The sequence below is a fragment of the Taudactylus pleione genome, unplaced genomic scaffold, assembly GCF_031769625.1.
Source record: "Taudactylus pleione unplaced genomic scaffold, aTauple2 ptg000397bl, whole genome shotgun sequence".
NCBI lineage: Eukaryota > Metazoa > Chordata > Amphibia > Anura > Myobatrachidae > Taudactylus > Taudactylus pleione.
The window spans coordinates 3,475,905-3,491,523 of NW_028284799.1; the positions used below are offsets into that span (position 1 = coordinate 3,475,905).

At 41.1% G+C, this 15,619-nt stretch overlaps 1 protein-coding gene across 6 annotated transcripts in view; it reads right to left on the reverse strand.

Moving 5' to 3' along the window:
* The window catches only part of BCAS3 (BCAS3 microtubule associated cell migration factor), a 1,455,708-nt gene that overhangs the window by 633,716 nt on the left and 806,373 nt on the right, over positions 1 to 15,619 (reverse strand). For all 6 annotated transcript variants that reach the window (XM_088446353.1, XM_088446352.1, XM_088446357.1 and 3 more), the window contains one exon: positions 233 to 429. In XM_088446353.1, the coding sequence (XP_088302479.1) occupies positions 233 to 429 (197 nt within the window). The remainder of the gene's footprint in view (positions 1 to 232; positions 430 to 15,619) is intronic.

Below are 15,619 nucleotides of genomic sequence, written 5' to 3' on the forward strand. Positions count from 1 at the left end.
TGTGCTTCTCCACATCTATTGTTTTCCCATTAAACATAATGGTCTAGCATCACTGGATGGTTCTGTACTAAATTTCCAAAACAATCATCATCATCTCTTTGGTACTGTATTTGAATTAATAGCCCATCTGGATATATTCATTAACATGCTGAATACACTCTCCCTCCAGATACAATATTATTATTTTTTTACTTAGCAATTGTTTTATAAGAAAAACAATATTGATTTCTACCTGAGGCTGTTTAGATCAAGGTCATCCGTGTCAAACTCCAGCAAAGGCTGTGGAGTATCACTTGGGCCATGTGAGTGAAGCACCGAAGAACTAGATGAAATCACTGTTGTTTGTCCAGAGGGATGGATAGTTTTAAACTGGAATTGAGGTCCCATCCACAATCGTCTGTGGGGTCCTGTATGAGTCACTATTTCCACCTAGAAAAGGTACAGTAAAAAGTCTCTTAAAAAAACAACATCAATTCTATATCATCAGACTAGCTATTTTATAATAGGAAAAGGTAAGTAAGATAAATGTACACTGTTGGCAAGAGATTAAGGGCCTTATATAATAGCCTGGGAGATTCCGGCATGGGTGTGATTCCGGCAAATGTGTCTGTTTTTGTGTTTTTTATTATAATTCTTTATTTTGAGTGGTCAAACATAAGAGAAAGAAACACGAAAACAAATGGCAACAAATGCCCAATACTAAACAAATTTTAAATACAGTAATAAGCAAAATAAAAATGACAATAAGAAAAATATTACTCAGGTGACTAATGTAAGGGAGGGGGAGAAGAGGGAAGTTAGGGCAAGAGAAGGTGGGTGGCGCATCAGACAGTGGAAATAGAAAAGTAAAGAAGTAAGAAGAATATTTTATGTGTCTGTATTTTTAAAGTGGCAATAATTTAAAAATTAAAACTGGTTTTATTTTACCTTTTAAATGTTTGCTGCTTTAAAAATATGGGTAGACTTGAAACGCGTGTCTGAATTGTTCAAGTGTGTAACATCTTTAATTTATTTCGCCATACCTAGTTCAGCTTTAAGATTCTGTTGTTTTTCACTTTAGGAAGTTTTTAATGAGTATGAAAGTTATATTATAATTTACATACAAAATTGAAGTGTGCCCCCAAAAAAGTGAGCTTTTGTCTCCTGCATTTCGAAGGCTAAAAGCATTAACCATTATTTATAATAAGGATTACATGAAGGTTTAGGGGGAATTCTTGGAGGTTTCATTTGCTGTATATTAATCAACTTTGTTGGAAATACTTTCAAATATACCTCTATCTTTTCTATAAATAAACATATTCTGCTACAGTAGATAATTTTTAGGATGAAAAAAACATACACCATTGTTTTACTGCCCTTGAGATTCAGTTATGTTTATTTTACATTTAAGATTCAATTTTTTCTATAACACCGAAACAGCTGAGCAAATATTTGGAACTTTGTTAGGGACATAAGCATTTTTATTAATATGTAAAAAAAAATCATAAATGTAACACCAAATGTTAATAAATATTGTTTTAGAAAGTAAACAGAATTGCGGTTACACAAGTTAAGTTTTACATGATATTCCAGTGCAAACACATGTTCTTTAAAATCAACTTTACAGAGTAGAACTGATATAAAAACACCAATGAAAAAATAGCCTGGGGAACTGTTTTACAGCATGTTTGCAAATTGTTTAACATAGTCTTTTTTTTTACCCATAGGCAGAGTAACATAAAAGTACTATGTGCCAGCAATGGCAGGTATGAAAACTGCAAATTAATATGTACTTGTCAGGCAGGGCTGAACATTTACACATTACTAATAAATCATAAATTATGCATTACTATAATTGTAACCATATTCCAGGTGTAGGAATGAAATTCGGCACTAACATTTGTCTTGGACTTTTAAAAACAAGTTAATTTTGGTTCCTGGTTATTTTGCTGTTTCACCTAATCCAACACCAAAACTATAACCTCAATCCTGAATCTCTATGCTCATCCGTTACACCAGTATTGTCCTAAATGAGCAATGCTTCCAATGTCTAACAAGAGACCAGAGCACTACATGTGTTACTTTGGGCTGATACTAGAAATAAGGTTTATTTTGAGTAAGTTTACGTCTATAAGATAGAACAGCTGTTAAATAGACATCAGACAATAGAGGGATGTGGTGAAACTCCATTAGTAATAAGTGATCCAATCTCTAATTATGGATACCTGAGTGTTTTTCAAAGTCCACAAAATAAAACAGCAAAATAATACAGATCTATTATAGAGAAAATAACTTTCAATAATGGGGATCCTCTATATACCTTTTTCCCCATCTAGATCAACTGATTTATCTATGCACAAAAAAGACTACAGAGAAAGCTCTTATTAAACATAACCAACATCCTGTTCAAGAAGAAATGTTAGATATACATTTCTTGTTTGTGTCATGTCCCTTAATGTAAAACACTGCATTTTATGATGAACCTTTACAAATAAAGGATAACAATGTCCCCCATCTTCTAAAATTGCTAGAGAATATATTGAAAATTAAATACCGTAATCGTCCAAGATAAATAGAGAGGTGTTACAGTTTTTGAAGTTAGGAGCTGAAAACAAAGCTCTAAAAACTGAAATTATGCACATATTGTTATGAGCTCCCGAATAGCACCCCGTAATGTTAAAGGTTTGCAGAGTCAGATCCAAGAGAGGAGTGATAAAACATAATAATAAGAACACCATTTTGGGAGGTATTCAAATGTTTTGCCTCCTTTTGCACCCAGGAGCTATGCAATTGTTGCTCCCGTCGGTGCGATCAGCTGCCGGAAAACCATTTCAGCTCGCAGCCCCAGGGGTGTGCAAGCTGAAATGGGCGAAAAGTGACCTGCTTGTGCGCCCAAATAGCACTTTTCGCGATCGCACCCAGCACTTTGGTCGGAGGTAGCCGTTTACGCGGCTAAACCCCGACCACTATGGGCGCGATCAGTGCAACAATGGGCATCAATTGAATAGCGCCCCGCGATCTCCTGTCACTTTAGACGGGAGACCGGGACTGCGAAAACAATTGAATACCGCCCTTATAATCTATCATCCCGTAAACTTATTTCACATTAGTTTTTGTGTATCCTTCGCCCCTTCCTGTCCCCATTATACTTAATGTTTTTGTTGAATTAAACCAATACATTAGAAAATGATGCTTAATGAAGTATTTTACCCAAAAATCACGTAATAGACAAAATATCCTAGGTGCACCAATAATTCTAAAAGAAGGATGGGGCAGGTGTCTCTATTTTGGAATTCTTATAGGAAGAGCGTAATAAAAATATATATATTTACTGTATAGGTGAGAGTATACCAATTTTTTATACTAATTCCTATATAAGTGGCACTTGATCAGATAATATGATTATTAGAAATCAAAGTATACAACAGATTGTATCATTTGTTTTTGAGGAAAAAAAAACAGGAGGAATTATATTGATCGCTAATAAAGGTAAGTAGATGTGACAACACAATATATCAGGCATCCCGTATACACTGCACAATCTGGTGTACGACCGCCTGATATATTGTTACCCTGCCGCATCCAGAAGCATAGTGTTGGCCGCTGGATCTTCAGATCTGCCAGCACTGCAGATTATTTTTGATTATCACATTTTACCATCTTATTGGCTGGATGTACTTTAAATACACTAGAGGAACATGATATGACTGTTTATTTTAGTCTTCTACAAGCGACCCGCCCTGGCTTCGCACGGGAGCAATTTTGAATTTACGGCAATAGTTTTAACCAAGGTCTTATAAGATTGTCTTGTAGGCGACATTAGTAGTTTTCCCTCCTGACGTCAACACGAAAAGATTTAGTTTTGACGCAACAAAAGGGTCACATAAATTGTCCATGAGACAAACAGTCTCCACTTAGGTCAACTCCAGCCACGTTAAGTGTCTGTCCCTGTGCTTTATTTATTGTCATGCCAAAGCAGACTCTTACCGGGATTTGGACTCGTTTGAAATTAAAGAATCGTTTCACGTAAAAATTAAATATGAACGGTAAAAAAAAAGGGAAAAACTTAATTTTTTTTACCAGTAAACAGGACTTACAACTATTTTTCTGGAGAAACCGAATATGTATTAATCTCTACATGGTATAAAATAAAGTCCATCATTGTGATATATCTTTAATGGTTTAGGCAGCGCAAGCCAAGAAAGCGATCGGACGTCTCTTTTTTTCATGGACTTGCTTCACTAAAATTGTCACTGCACGGCTCCCTTTTGTCATACATTAATGTTTCATACACCTAAACCTTCGTCGAGAAATGCTTCATAACATAGTGAAAACTGCATCAAAATCTGTCTAGTGGTTCTCGAGATTTACCCGAAGAAACAGACAAACGCCTAACAGGGACTTTATTTTATACTATGTATAGCAGCATAATGTCATGTTTAGACAGTGAAATATTTCTACATTGTATAAATGTCAATTTAATAGTTTGTATTGTAACACTAGGGGGTAAATTTACTAAAGTGAGAGTTATTATAAGTGAGTTTTAGAAGAAATGTTTTAGAATGTCATATTAGTAGCCACCCTACATAAGTTCACTTGCATCAAAATATACAGTACATTTGCATTCTAATACATTATAACATATTGTAGAATTTTATCAAAGGGATTAAGTGCTTGCAGGACGAAACGAGTTGGGGGCACCTGTATCTTGCCATATGAACTATTGATTTCTTTCTTGAACTCAGATAAGCTATACCTATTTTTAATTTATTTTTTAAATCCATGTATTTTGTTTTTTAAATATACCTAAGAATGTTTTTATGTGACTACTTTTAGAGGGGACATTGATTTTTATCTCTGAATAAATTATGTATTTTTAATATAACTTATTTTGGTTAATATTTATGTTTTGCGCAGCACTTGCACTTTTTATTATGCAAAATAAGGCATTTTTTAATATAACTTTCTTTGGGGTGAATCCTTATGTGCTGCACAGCATTTGCAATTCATATACCTATTGTTTACAAGTTGCTTTGGATCAATTACACTTTGCACTATATATATATATATATATATATATAGCAATGATATAGCAATGAATGTGGGGGCGCTCAAATAAAAAATAATAACGTGATGTTAATAAATTTAATGATAATAAGTGATACTTCTCATGTGAATAAATGAGTGGCTGCTAATTACACAATAAAAAATGTGCTGGTGTACACATCAAAGAACAAAAAAATGAAAAAATACAACGTGAAGTGTAAAAAAAACGCCTAGACGTATCCAATGAAATTGTGATCAAATAAAACGTGCAAATATAGAAGAAATAGACACTACTTATCTGGTAGTGAAAGAAGGATGTAATGGATCCAATGCAGTCAGTCCATTTGATGCTACTCACTACAAAGACCTGGAGGCTATTAGGGATGTGCAGGCTCGGATTAGTTCGGATTTTCCCGCCAAGAATCGAGTCTCAGAAAGAGGCAAAACGTCATCTTTCATAGACAAAGTTCATCTTTCATGGACTTTTGTCCAGGAATGGGCAGCATAGACGGTGTAATGGTTAGCTTTACTGCCTCACAGCACTGAGGTCATGGGTTCAATTCCCACCACGGCCCTACCTGTGCGGAGTTTGTATATTCTCCCTGTGCTTGCGTGGGTTTCCTCCGGGTACTCCAGTTTCCTCCCACACTCCAAAAATATACTGGTAGGTTAATTGGCTCCCAACACAAATTAATCTTAGTGTGTATGTGTGTGCGCATGATGATAAGGAATATAGGCCCTCATTCAGAGCCGTACGCTCTGAGCAGAGCGCACGCTCTGAATGAGGGCTGCCCTCCACCCACAGCCAATACGAGCGCGCAGTTTGATGGCCGCGATGACCATCGCGACCATCGCCACTGCGAGCCGGAGCTTGCGGTTGAGTTTTTCAACCGCAAGGCCCGGAGTGATTTTGGCTCTATCAGAGCCAAAATCACTCCCACTGACATCACTAGTGATGTCAGTGGGCCGGCTTCTGACGGTAGGCGTTCCCTTGGGAACGCCCCCGTCAGGGAGGCACGCCCCCGGCACGCCCACCAAAGGGGGCGTGCTGTCAATCAACATCGACAGCACGCCCCCTTTGATCAGACACAACGAGCGAAGGAAAGTACTTCGCTCGTCGCGTCTGGCGCATGCGCACGACGGAGCTCCCGCCGTCGTGCGCATGCACAGTGCACAACATCGACCCACTTGCGAGCAGACAGCCGCTTGCGAGTGGGTCTGAATCAGGCCCATAGATTGTAAGCTCCACTGGGGCAGGGACTGATGTGAATTGCCAAATAATCTCTGTAAAGCGCTGCGGAATATGTGTGCGCTATATAAATAACTGGTAATAAATAAATGAAAATAAATATTGGTCCTTTGAAAGATGACGTTTTGCCTCTTTCTGAGACTGGATTTTTGACGGGAAAAATATGAATTTGGTGGGAAAATCCGAACTAATCTGAGCCTGCACATCCGTTATTTATATATATATATATATATTTCTTTTTTTACATACATTTTTTTATACTTATAAACAGACCTTTGAACATGAAACAATTTCCATATCGTTATCATATGATTAAGTCTAAAATATTATGGCTTGCAGCTATTAATAGTTATCGAACTGACTATTAGTGCTACCCTTTTTTGTTTCATGTTTCATGGTTTTGTGGGCTTGGCATACTTCTCTTTTGAGTTGAGCTGGAGTTTATGGCTAAAGACATTGAAGCTTGTAACTGGACCTCCACTATCTCCATACACAGTCTGCAGCCATTTAATGTTGATGTTGCATTAACAACCAAACTCCCTTTTTGCGTGAACCATCATTTATGACTTGCAAAATCATAGAAGGTAGTGGCTATATTTATCTGTGAACAAAGATGAAAAATAAATGTCCAGTCCATATAATACAACATTATTTTTATCCTTTATTTTTATGGCGCCACAAAGGTTTGGTGCCAAAGGTTTGGTGCCGATGTTGGCAGTGAGGAGATAATGGTATAAGTAAGGTAAGGAAAAGCACGAGAGAGAGCTTACAATCTAAAGAGGAGTGGGAGACAGACAGGGATGACAGAGAAGGGATAGACAGTGAGCAAAGAGAATGGTGCAGTGGGTTAGGATGACAGCTGGAAGGCTTTTATAAAGAAGTGAGCCTGTTTGAAGTTTTGTAGAGAGGTGGAGAGTCTGATGGGGTAAGAGAGAGAGTCCCAGTGGTAGGGAACAGCAATCTTGGAGGCGGGAGTGGGAGAAAATAATCAGTTGGGAGGAGAGACGGCATTCATTTGTGGAGTGAAATGAGCGGGAGTATTAAGGGAGATGAGGTCAGAGATGTAAACAAAAGAGGATTAGATGAGGGCTTTGCAAGTGAGTGTGAGGAATTTGAATTGGGTTCTAAAGGGGAAGCGGAGCCAGTGTAGGGCTTGTAGGAGTGGGGAGCAGACATAGTACATTTGGAGAGGAAGATGCACCAGGAGCAGCATTGAGGATAGATTGGAGTGGAGAGAGGTGGGAGACAGGGAGTTCAGACAAGAGGGGATTACAGTAGTCCAGTCTAGAGATGACCAGTGAGTAGATGTTGCCTCCAGGGTGAGAAAGGGTTTGATCCTGGAGATATTTCAGAGATAGAAATGGCACGACTGCGAAAGGTACTGAACATGTGGTTTAAAGCAGAGTAAGGAGTCAAGAATAACTCCAAGACAGCACACTTGCGGGCTAGAAGAGTTGGTGGTGCTGTCAATAGTTAATGAAATTGTGGGTGGTGAGGTTATTCTGGAGGGTGCGGAGATTAACATGTAACATTTAAGAAAGAGCTAGAATAACCAGGAGGAAATAGTAGAGAGACAGTTGGAGATACAAGTGAGGAGACAGGGAGAAAGTTCAGGGGAGGAGTGGTAGAACTGACTGTCATCAGCTTAGAGAGGATATTGGAGTCCAAAACAGCTGATGAGATTGCCTAAACAGGATGTGTAAAGGGAAAATAAAAGAGGTCCAAGAACAGAACCTTGGGGGACACCTACTGATAGTGGAAGTGTGGGAGAAGTGGAGTCATGAGAGGAGACAGAGAAAGAACAGTCAGAGAGGTAGGATAAAAGACTGGAGGTGGCCGTGGATAATGAAGGCTTTGCCTGAGGAGATGGTGGTCCACAATGTCAAAAGCAGCAGAGAGGCCAAGGAGAATGAGCAGAGTAGTGGCCCTTGGAATCGACAGCAAGCAGGTAATTGCTGACTTTACTGAGAGCAGTTTCTGTGGAGAGGACAAAAGCCAGACTCAATTGGGTCAAGCACGGAGTGGGAGAAAACAAAGGTATCAAGGCAGGTTGTAGACAATCCGCTCAAAGAGTTTGGATGCAAAGAGGAGAAGAGCGCTGGGGTGGTAATTAGAGAGAGTGACTGGATCAAGGCCGTTTTTTTTTAAGATTGAGACAAAGGGATGCTTGAATGAAGAGGGGATATAACCTAATCAAAGGGAAAGATTGAAGAGATGAGCAACATGGGAACAGGTAATGGGACAGAGAAAGCAGAGGAGATAGAGTGAAGTTAGTGAAAGGGGATGAGGACTGGATTAGGGGCATGATGACATCACCAGATACTGGAGAGAAGGAAGACAATGTAGGTAAAATGAATGAGGAAGCTGGGGATAGGCAGGCTGGGAAAGGAGTGTATGGGATGATGCAGGTCTGGAGGGAATGTGATGTCCTGATAAATAGATTCAATTTTGTATTTGCAGTGGGTGGCAAAATCAAGGGCAGGCTGATGAGGAGAGGTGAGGAGGGGGGAAGAGAAGGGAGTTAAATGTGGTGAAGAGATGATGGGGGACTGGGTGGAGATAGGGGTTTTGAGAGGGAAAGGACAGCACCATACAGTAGTTGAAAGCATACATTTTAAATGGAGGAAATCTGCATTGTAGACCGATTTCCACCACTGTCGCTCGGCAGTTTCTGATCATTTTGGCAGGTACAGTAACTGGTGTATTTGGAATGCCAAGGTTGAGGTATGGATCTGCGAAGGTGAGTAGTGACCGCTGCAGTAACAAAGCCTAGACCAGAAGTAAGGAAGAATTGCATAGGGAAAAAGCTTGGTTGCCAGGTTTAAATGAACTTGCACAGGCCTCGGCAGGTTGGCTTGGGTGTGAGATTAGTGTAGGAAGCTTGGAAGATTAATGAAGCTCCTCTTCATGAAACTAGACAGAAGACGAAATCTGCTGTAGGTAGCAATAGTGCCTGCTAACAGCTCACCCAGGAAAAGCAGAAGTTGCATGGAAGTACAGTGTGTATAGGTACTCTGTAATTGACTTTGAGGGTTGCGCTCAGAATGATGGGTGCAGGCACTTCGTGCTAATAACAATGAGGAGAGTGGCCAGCACAGAGATTGCTGGTGCTAGGTGGAGAGCTTCATACTGGAAAATTAGCTGAATCATGGAGACAGCATTGAGTACTGGAGACAGAGCTGAATAGTGGAAACAGCTTAGAGTACTAGAAACAGAATTGTATACTGGAGACAGCATTGAGTCAGTGCAGCAGGAACAGTCTGGAGCCAGGGAATGGACACAGGAGAGAAGTAGGAGGTCGTAGGCTGGGATTACCATCGCGACCATCGGTGGGCGATGGTAGCGATGGTGGGTGGCGCTGGGGCTCCGGTCAACTGAGTAAGCCTCGGCTTACTCAGACTGGCCAGCTTGCAAGCCCAGATCCTGGGCTGGTTACTCACGGAAAACAGGGCAGGACAGAACCTCGTTTCCGGGAACGCTGGCCGCCTCCGCCCCGCCTTTAAAACGCCTCTGCCTGTCAATCAGGCAGAGGCATTCAAGGGTCTGCATACGACTACGCAGGACCCATTCTGCACACTCGCAGAATGGGTCCTGCGCATACGCAGATTCCCAATTATCGTGAATCTGCGATCAGCAGTGCACTTGCGTGCACTGTTGAATCAGGTCCACTGTCTGGTGATTACAGGTTTTTAACTAAGTACTTAAGGACCCCCTTTTTTCTAATGCTGGTGTCCCATTAATTACTGGAAACCAGATTAGGGGAGATCTTCCCCCCTCTCTGTTCTCCATGATTTTTCTGTAGTGCAGGGAGTTAATGTCTGGTTATCACAGTGATCATCAGGCATCCCTCTTTCAAATGATGGAACATCCATCTCTCTAGGCGCTGTGGTTGGGGAAACAAAAGGACAATATACACACAATCAGCTCATATTCAGAAGAAGTTACTACTGAGAATTTATACTTACATAAGATCATTTTGTATTTTTATAATTTTTACCTTCCTACCTAACTTTCACAATAAAATACATATACACAAATGGATGGCACTGTAATGCTGTGTTCAATTGTTTTGGCAAGGGTCTGAACACCAGAGACGGTTTAAATAGGATGCCCTTCCTCCCTATGGCTGCACTGGTCACATGATCAGAACTAGGGACCCAGGTGCTGGTTTGGCAGTCAGGTGACAGCAGCCAAGATGACTGTAGGGACGCCAGTCATAAGGCTGGTTGGGGGGGATGACACTAAGAGGAGTTTGCCTCGACCCACCAGAGACTCTATGGCCAAGAAGCGGCAACAGTGAGTAACGGAACCTAATAGGCCGATATGTGACATTGGTCAGGGCATGAGAGACAATGGGGGAAATAAGTAAGTCAAGAAGGGAGAATAAGGACATAAGGCCTGATTCAGAGATGCTTGCAGTGCCGATGTTTGAACGGTTGAGTGATGTTTTGCTACTGCGCATGCTGAAAAAACTAGAAAACCCTTATTGTACTTGCGCAAATCAATGTGTGCCATGGTGCATGCATTTGCTATTGAGATGGCTTCTGTGATCAATTGGCATTTCAGAATGGAGACTGAGAAGTGATTGCAAAAAGATGGGTTGGCATGGGTGTGTTATGAGTGTGTCATGGGCATAATTCGGCATGTGTTAAATGAACTTGTGGTGCTGAATTCTCTTTCGTAGTACCACAGCCACAGTGGCCATATTTTGAGAACGTTATAAGGAAGGGTGTGCGCAAGGCAGTGGCTGATCGAGGAGTTGATGTTGTGACTGATTGCGTCGATGATGAAGAATGGATCCACCAGTGCAGTTGACCATTGCTCGCATATGCAAAGTAGTTGTCACAGAGTTAGCCAAGTCCATTGCATGGAAGTACACAAGAGGAATTCTCAAGCTGACATTTGCATATTTTCAAACCCGTGATAAATCGTAGCCGCAGATGAACTGCGTGCACCACTGTAAATAGGTTATGCTTATTGATGGTAGCCTTGTAAAGCAGAGGTGGAGATGGGGTGAAAGATAATTTAAAAGAAAGAAGATGATGGTCAGAAAGAGGGAATTAGGAATTGGTACAATCAGAGATATTACAACGGTGAGTGAAGACTAGATCAAGTTAGTGTCGACTAACATGGGTGGGTGAGGAGGTTCATTGAGAGAGACCCAATGATGTGAGGATAAGGAGTTAGAGGGGTCAGTGGGGATATCGATAGGGATATCTAAGTGTTACCTAAGATGAGGGAAACAAGGTGAAAAGAGGAACTCTCCTTATGCTCCAGTGTAGCTTTCTTTCAACATATAACAGACATTTTAGAATGTACTATTATTGCACAAGAAATATGCCTTTGGAAACACATGCCTCTCTTACGTTATACATTATTTCTTCACAACTCAGCTTCTAGGATTTCTCCACCCTAGAATTTTGAATATGTTGCTAGATTTATGAGCCTTGAAGGATCTGTGAATATAAAAGCCTCTCTTCTGCTACATTTTGTTTTGCACCATTCCTTGGTTCGCCCAAAGAGATTTCAGTTACTTTCATAGACTGTACCTCATGAAGCAGTGCAAATTAGGCCACAGATAAAGCATCCTCTATATTTTAAGCTCAGAACCATCAGTGTCACAGAGCCGAGAGGTAAACAGATGCCTTTGCAGTTTAATCGAGGCTATAGCCAGATGTTCCTATTCACTCTCCTGTTGTGTGCAGGACAAACATATTGTATCTACTTCACACTGACAACACACATTACCCACTATTCTAATTGAAAAGTTGAAGTGAAGGGCAGCCTTTCTCGGTGCATTCTGTTATCTTTCATGACAACAGTTTTATGTTGAAAATAAAGCTTAAAACAAATATAGTGGAAAGAGCTGAATATTGCTGGCAAGAATAAAACTTCACAGTTCACCCACTGAAGGTTGCAGCCTTTTTCACTTGGCACTTTCCTTGAGTTTAGTCACACATGTTCTATAGCTAAACGTGTGTAACTGATTGTGAAGTAAGTAATATATATAATGTACTGAGTTGTAAACTGGTGGCAGATAAACGGTATTAAGCACACTGGGGAATGGGAGGTGGTTTATACAGTGGTCTATACTAATTACTACTGCTGACTTTATTTACTTGAAATACATTGTAAATCAAAATCAAACTTTATTTTATTTGTACAGTATATTCAGTAACAACATTATTTTGTAGTTTTCTTTCTTGTATTTGATGTGAGAAAATTTGTTTTATACAAATATGATTTCATCCTTTTATTGTCTTATTTTGTTTAACTGTTAATAAGCAATTCCAATCCAGTAAAAAATACTTTTGGGAAATTATATTTACGTACTGTAGTAACACACCCAGGCCCTCATTCAGACCCACTCGCGAGCGGCTGTCCGCTCGCAAGTGGGTCGATGGTGTGCACTGCGCATGCGCACGACGGAGGGAGCTCCGTCGTGCGCATGCGCGAGATGCGACGAGCGAAGGACTTTCCTTCGCTCGGAGTGTCTCATCAAAGGGGGCGTGCTGTCGATGTTGACTGACAGCACGCCCCCTTTGGTGGGCGTGCCTGCCAGACGGAGGCGTTCCCAAGGGAACGCCTACCGTCTGAAGCCGGCCCCACTGACATCACTAGTGATGTCAGTGGGAGTGATTTTGGCTCTGATAGAGCCAAAATCACTCCTGGCCTTGCAGTTGAAAAACTCAACCGCAGGCTTCTGCTCGCAGTTTCGATGGTCGCGATGGTCAGGACCATCGCGACCATCATCCTGCACGCTCGTATATGCTGTGGGTGGTGACCCACAGCTATACGAGCGTCCAGGAGGACGCTCCATATTAATGGAGGTGGGCCCTGATTCAGAGCGAGCGCTCTGGTGAGAGCGTCCGGCTCTGAATCAGGGCCTCAATCTTTACAGCATTACACATGCTACTGCTGAGTCAAAATATTATATATATCGATTATCTCACTCATGTTTGGACTCATCAGTGCAGAATATGCTCAAATAAGGCTAAGGCTACAGACCCAGAGACAATTCAATGAGTATTTGAAAATGTAACCTCTTTGCTGTTAAGAGTTTTCTCAACCATGTGCTAAAGGCAATATTGGACTTTTGTGCTCATAACATCAATATTACACACAATTTTTAATGAGGCTGCAGCACAAATTATATTATTTCGGTTTTCAGAAGACTTAGGGCCAGATTCAGCGTGCACTGCTTAACGCAGATTCCTGATGTTTGGGAATCTGCGCAGGTGCAGGACCCATTCTGCAAGTGTGCAGAAAGGGTCCTGCTAACTTGCTCGCAGACTGGCAGCAGACTGTCAGTCAATTTTGCCGCTGTTGTGGGGGAGGGAAGAAGCCAGAATCTCTGTCAGCTGACGGAAATTTCCTGGCCTCTTCCTCTAAACTGCGGCGGCCGGTTGCAGGACCCAATGGGTCGCCGCAGCCAGCCGATGTTATGCAGATTATTCGATGCTGCGTAGGACAACGCAGCTTGGATAAGTAATGCACAGGAGGTGTGATGGCTCCTGCTGCATTACCATATCTGTAAGGGTCGCAATTGCAAAGCTGCCTACGTGCAGCTTTGCAATTACGATGCTTGCAAAATCAGGCACTTAGTATTTTCAGAAAATACCGTCAGTCTTTTTGCTCATTCAAACATATCAAATAAAATGTAACTAATACGGCCAAAAAGTGTTTGTTTGTTTGTTTTTTATTTGCATTTCAAGAAAGTTAATTAATGCAAATGCGTTTTTTTTTATATAAACACCATAAATTAATACTTTGTGGTTCTTGCTTGAATATTAATTTACCATTCAAAATTACAACCAGCAGGACATGTAGATTATTCAATAAATATCTGCTCTTTGAAATGATCACACATTATTTTCACAAATTTTCATTGTCTCAATTTAAATACTAACCTTGTATAGGAATAATATCGCAGCCCAACAAGGCCTTCAATTTTTTTTAACTAGGAAACCTACTGCATTAAATAAGTGGACATTTTTTATTTGATACATTGGGGAGGAGATCTGGGCCATGTGTGGAAATATTTTGTGTGTGTGCTGTTTTAACTACTAAGGGACATAAAGTTCAAAAGTGGAGACTCCTCTGTTTCAAATATGGATTCTCCCAAGTGTGTGCAGGCCAGAATGGGGTAAATACAGTACAATGTGTCCTCCCCCAGCTATGGACCTTGTAACCACGATCACTAGACAATAACCGCTAAGGGGCAGGGGCGTATTTATAATGGGTGCAGGGTGTGCAGTGCACACGGGCCCCTCAGTCCAGGGGGGCCCACACCGTACATCCTGCATCCATACTTAGTTATACTTCCCTTTGCGCAGATTCCGGTGTCCTGCTCTGCAGCAAAATAATCACAGGGTAGATGGTGGGGGCGAAAAGGCGCAGGCACCATTTTCCCGGAGACGCATGCGCAGTAGATTCTGGCATGAAACCAGAATCTACTGCACTGACAGAGAGGAGGGGGACCAACGCAGACTACACACAGGCCCCGCTTCTCTCTTAAAACGCCCTTGCTAAGGAGCCACATCATTTGAAAGAGGGGACTCCCCTCTTTCACATGCAGGTGCATGCTGACTGCAGGGCAGTTATGGGCATAGTAGGTCAGGTAATGCCCTTCTGCCTATATATAAAAAATATATATACGTTTTCTGTAGCACATGTTAACATTGGGCCTGATTCAGCAAAGATCACAATTGCAAAGCAGGCATCTACGCAATAGTGATCCTTGCTATTATGCAAATGCAGCAGGAGGTATATGACTCCCCCTGCTGCATTTGCGATACCAGCACTGCAACGGAGGTCGTAGGCTGGGATCACCATCACGACCATTGGTGGTCGATGATCGTGATGGTGGACGGCCCCAGGCCTCGGGCCAGCTGAGTAAACTTCAGCTTATTCTAGATTACCAGTAAAATAATACGGGTGGATGATGAAACGTCTGCAAAGTACAAACACAGTAAAATATGGGACAATACACTTCTCCTACCAGTATTATAATAAGCATTTTATGTTTTGATGGAAAATGTTGTGTAAAAGCACATTGCTCCAGTTGTAGCTAAATCGTGGTCTGATTCCATGTGCCTCAGGTTGTTTTTTGAGAACTACTGTCTTTATTAAAAATGATAATATGTTTCTGTATATACCACTTTGCCTGTAATAAAGTGATATGTTATGATAAACTTTTGCAGCTTGAAGCTCTTAACATTCTGTTTTGAGGAGGACATTAGGTCAGTCTAGATTCTAGGGTTTTTTTTGTTTTATTTTTCTCCTGTCTGAGAACACAATTATAGACAACATATTTGCCGACCAACTACATAGACGTAGGATTCC